Source organism: Metopolophium dirhodum, chromosome 1, assembly GCF_019925205.1.
Source record: "Metopolophium dirhodum isolate CAU chromosome 1, ASM1992520v1, whole genome shotgun sequence".
In the NCBI taxonomy this organism is placed as follows: Eukaryota; Metazoa; Arthropoda; class Insecta; order Hemiptera; family Aphididae; genus Metopolophium; species Metopolophium dirhodum.
The window spans coordinates 76,810,422-76,812,416 of record NC_083560.1 but is presented as its reverse complement, the minus strand read 5'-3'; the positions used below and the strand labels follow the sequence as shown (position 1 = coordinate 76,812,416).

Genomic DNA, 1,995 nt, shown 5'->3' with positions numbered 1-1,995 from the left:
GTTACAATATTATATAGTTTATTTATATGATTTCGACTTGGACGGCTGAAGAGAATAAACGTCAGAGACTTTAATATTATACATATTATATTATCATATTAATTTAACGTGTATAATATTAATGATTACTTACTATGATAATATTATAATAGGACGTATTATGCTGTTTATAATAATAATATTCGATTGTACAGTAAAACGCATACGTCATAATACAATATTATTTTATTTGTTTATGACTTCGACGAGGAGTCTCGAACGTTTCTTGGGCTCCAGGAAAATATATTTTTGTCACTTCATTCTCCGTTGTGGATTGCACGAACACTCCTTGCGGGAATAACGAGCACTGGCCCACCGGCGACAATATTTTCCCTGTGCTTCGCTCCTTAAAATTCGACACCGACTGCGCGGACTTGATCCACCGGTGCACGGGCTGCGTGCGAAACGCTCTGGGAAACAGAAAGTTCATCCAGACTTGGAACAGACTGATGTAATCGTGGGTCTCTTCTTCGTCGTCGTCACAGTCTTCGTAGTCATCTTCGGAATCACTGCTACTCAGGCAACTGTTATAGGAGTTAAAAAAAATTTAAATTCTAGTTTGGGCTGCACTGAATGGTTAATATATTAATGTTCACGAGTTCTGCAGGTTTAATGGACGGTTTCAAAATGTATACTTTTGACAAAGCCAATCGTTTGTGCATCGTTTGTGCGACAAATCCCATATTTTTTGTTCTCAAACATTAATTAAGTTGAAACATAACGGGAAACTATTGAAAACAAATTCCATTTTGAAATGTACACTTTTACAGTTTTACCTTTTACCCACCCATAAATTAATTGGAACACCATCATTTTTTTTTCATATAAAAATACAAAATATAAAAATAACTTATAGGTAATTACTAATATTAATATAATACAAGAAAACATAATACTGTTTAAATAACGCCTCGTAACAACACATTTAATATCGAACATTAAAATATTTATATGAAATTATAGTTTTCCAATATTAGCTTATAATTATATTGGTTAAAAGTGGAAATCGCAAAAGAAAGTTTTTTTCAAAAGTACCTACTCAGTTTTTTTTGCCAACAACTCAATATGACGAATAAGACAAAACATTTTCTTTTGAAATAACGCATAATAATTTGGCTTTGTCGAAAGTTCGAAGTTTGAAAGTGCGGTGAGGTATCATTGAAATGGACCCGCATCCACATAATATAATAGTATGTACTACAAAATATAATTCCACCAACATTTGGATAATAAATGTCTGGAGAAGAACTGGATAATAGCCAAAGGCTGGTGCTGGATTTTTCGAGGCCCTGGGCAAAGTTGTTGAGAATTTTTGACAAAGAAAATAACATTTGAAGAGCAAAAATATAGGCACACAATAAATAAACCACCGCTCATTTAATTGTATGTAATTTTTCGGTGGAATAATTAATAATGATTGTTTAAAAATAAAGATATATACCTACCGTTTAAATAGTAACCATTATTATGAATATTTTCATATTCGTATTTCAATAAAAAGACGCTCGCGCGCAAACAAACTACGGCGGCGTGAACGAAGTGCACTTACTTATCGTACGAAATTATTGTTTCGACATTATTTCTTTCGTTTTTTGAGGTGCTTTTATGTCCCGACCGCTTGATTGGTTTGAATTCCTTTCGTGTTATCGCATTATCAGAATCGGAATACATTTTTCAACGCTTTATCGCCACAATCGCGTATAAATAAATATATGATATACGTCGTTACGATCGACAAAAATAATAACATACTGTTGTATCCAAACAGATGATTTCGGAACATCTTAAATATTATTTATTAATTATTTTAACCAGAAAATATAGGTATAATATAGGTGCCTCCTATTATACCTAACCGGGTATATTTTTTTTTAAACGAGTGTAGGTATTGAATAGAGGTAAACAAAAAATGTTTTGTTAAAACTAACTGGTTGTATTATTTTCTTTGGCAGGAAA

General features: G+C 32.3%; 1 protein-coding gene across 1 annotated transcript; it reads right to left on the bottom strand.

The window, feature by feature from the left end:
- Nucleotides 1-220: 220 nt before the first annotated feature.
- LOC132941706 (uncharacterized) lies at nt 221-1,710 on the bottom strand. The gene is made up of 2 exons (XM_061009859.1): nt 1,589-1,710; nt 221-563 (listed from the first exon to the last, which is right to left on the bottom strand). Exons 1-2 carry the CDS (start codon nt 1,708-1,710, stop codon nt 221-223), a joined length of 465 nt encoding a protein of 154 aa, XP_060865842.1.
- Nucleotides 1,711-1,995: the final 285 nt, after the last annotated feature.

What these genes read in the sequence shown, in the direction of transcription:
- LOC132941706 (XM_061009859.1), bottom strand. Translation starts at nt 1,710, where the DNA reads ATGTATTCCGATTCTGATAATGCGATAACACGAAAGGAATTCAAACCA. An exon ending in ACAATAATTTCGTACGATAA is followed by an intron (nt 564 to 1,588) that starts GTAAGTGCACTT and finishes CTCCTATAACAG; the next exon opens with TTGCCTGAGTAGCAGTGATT.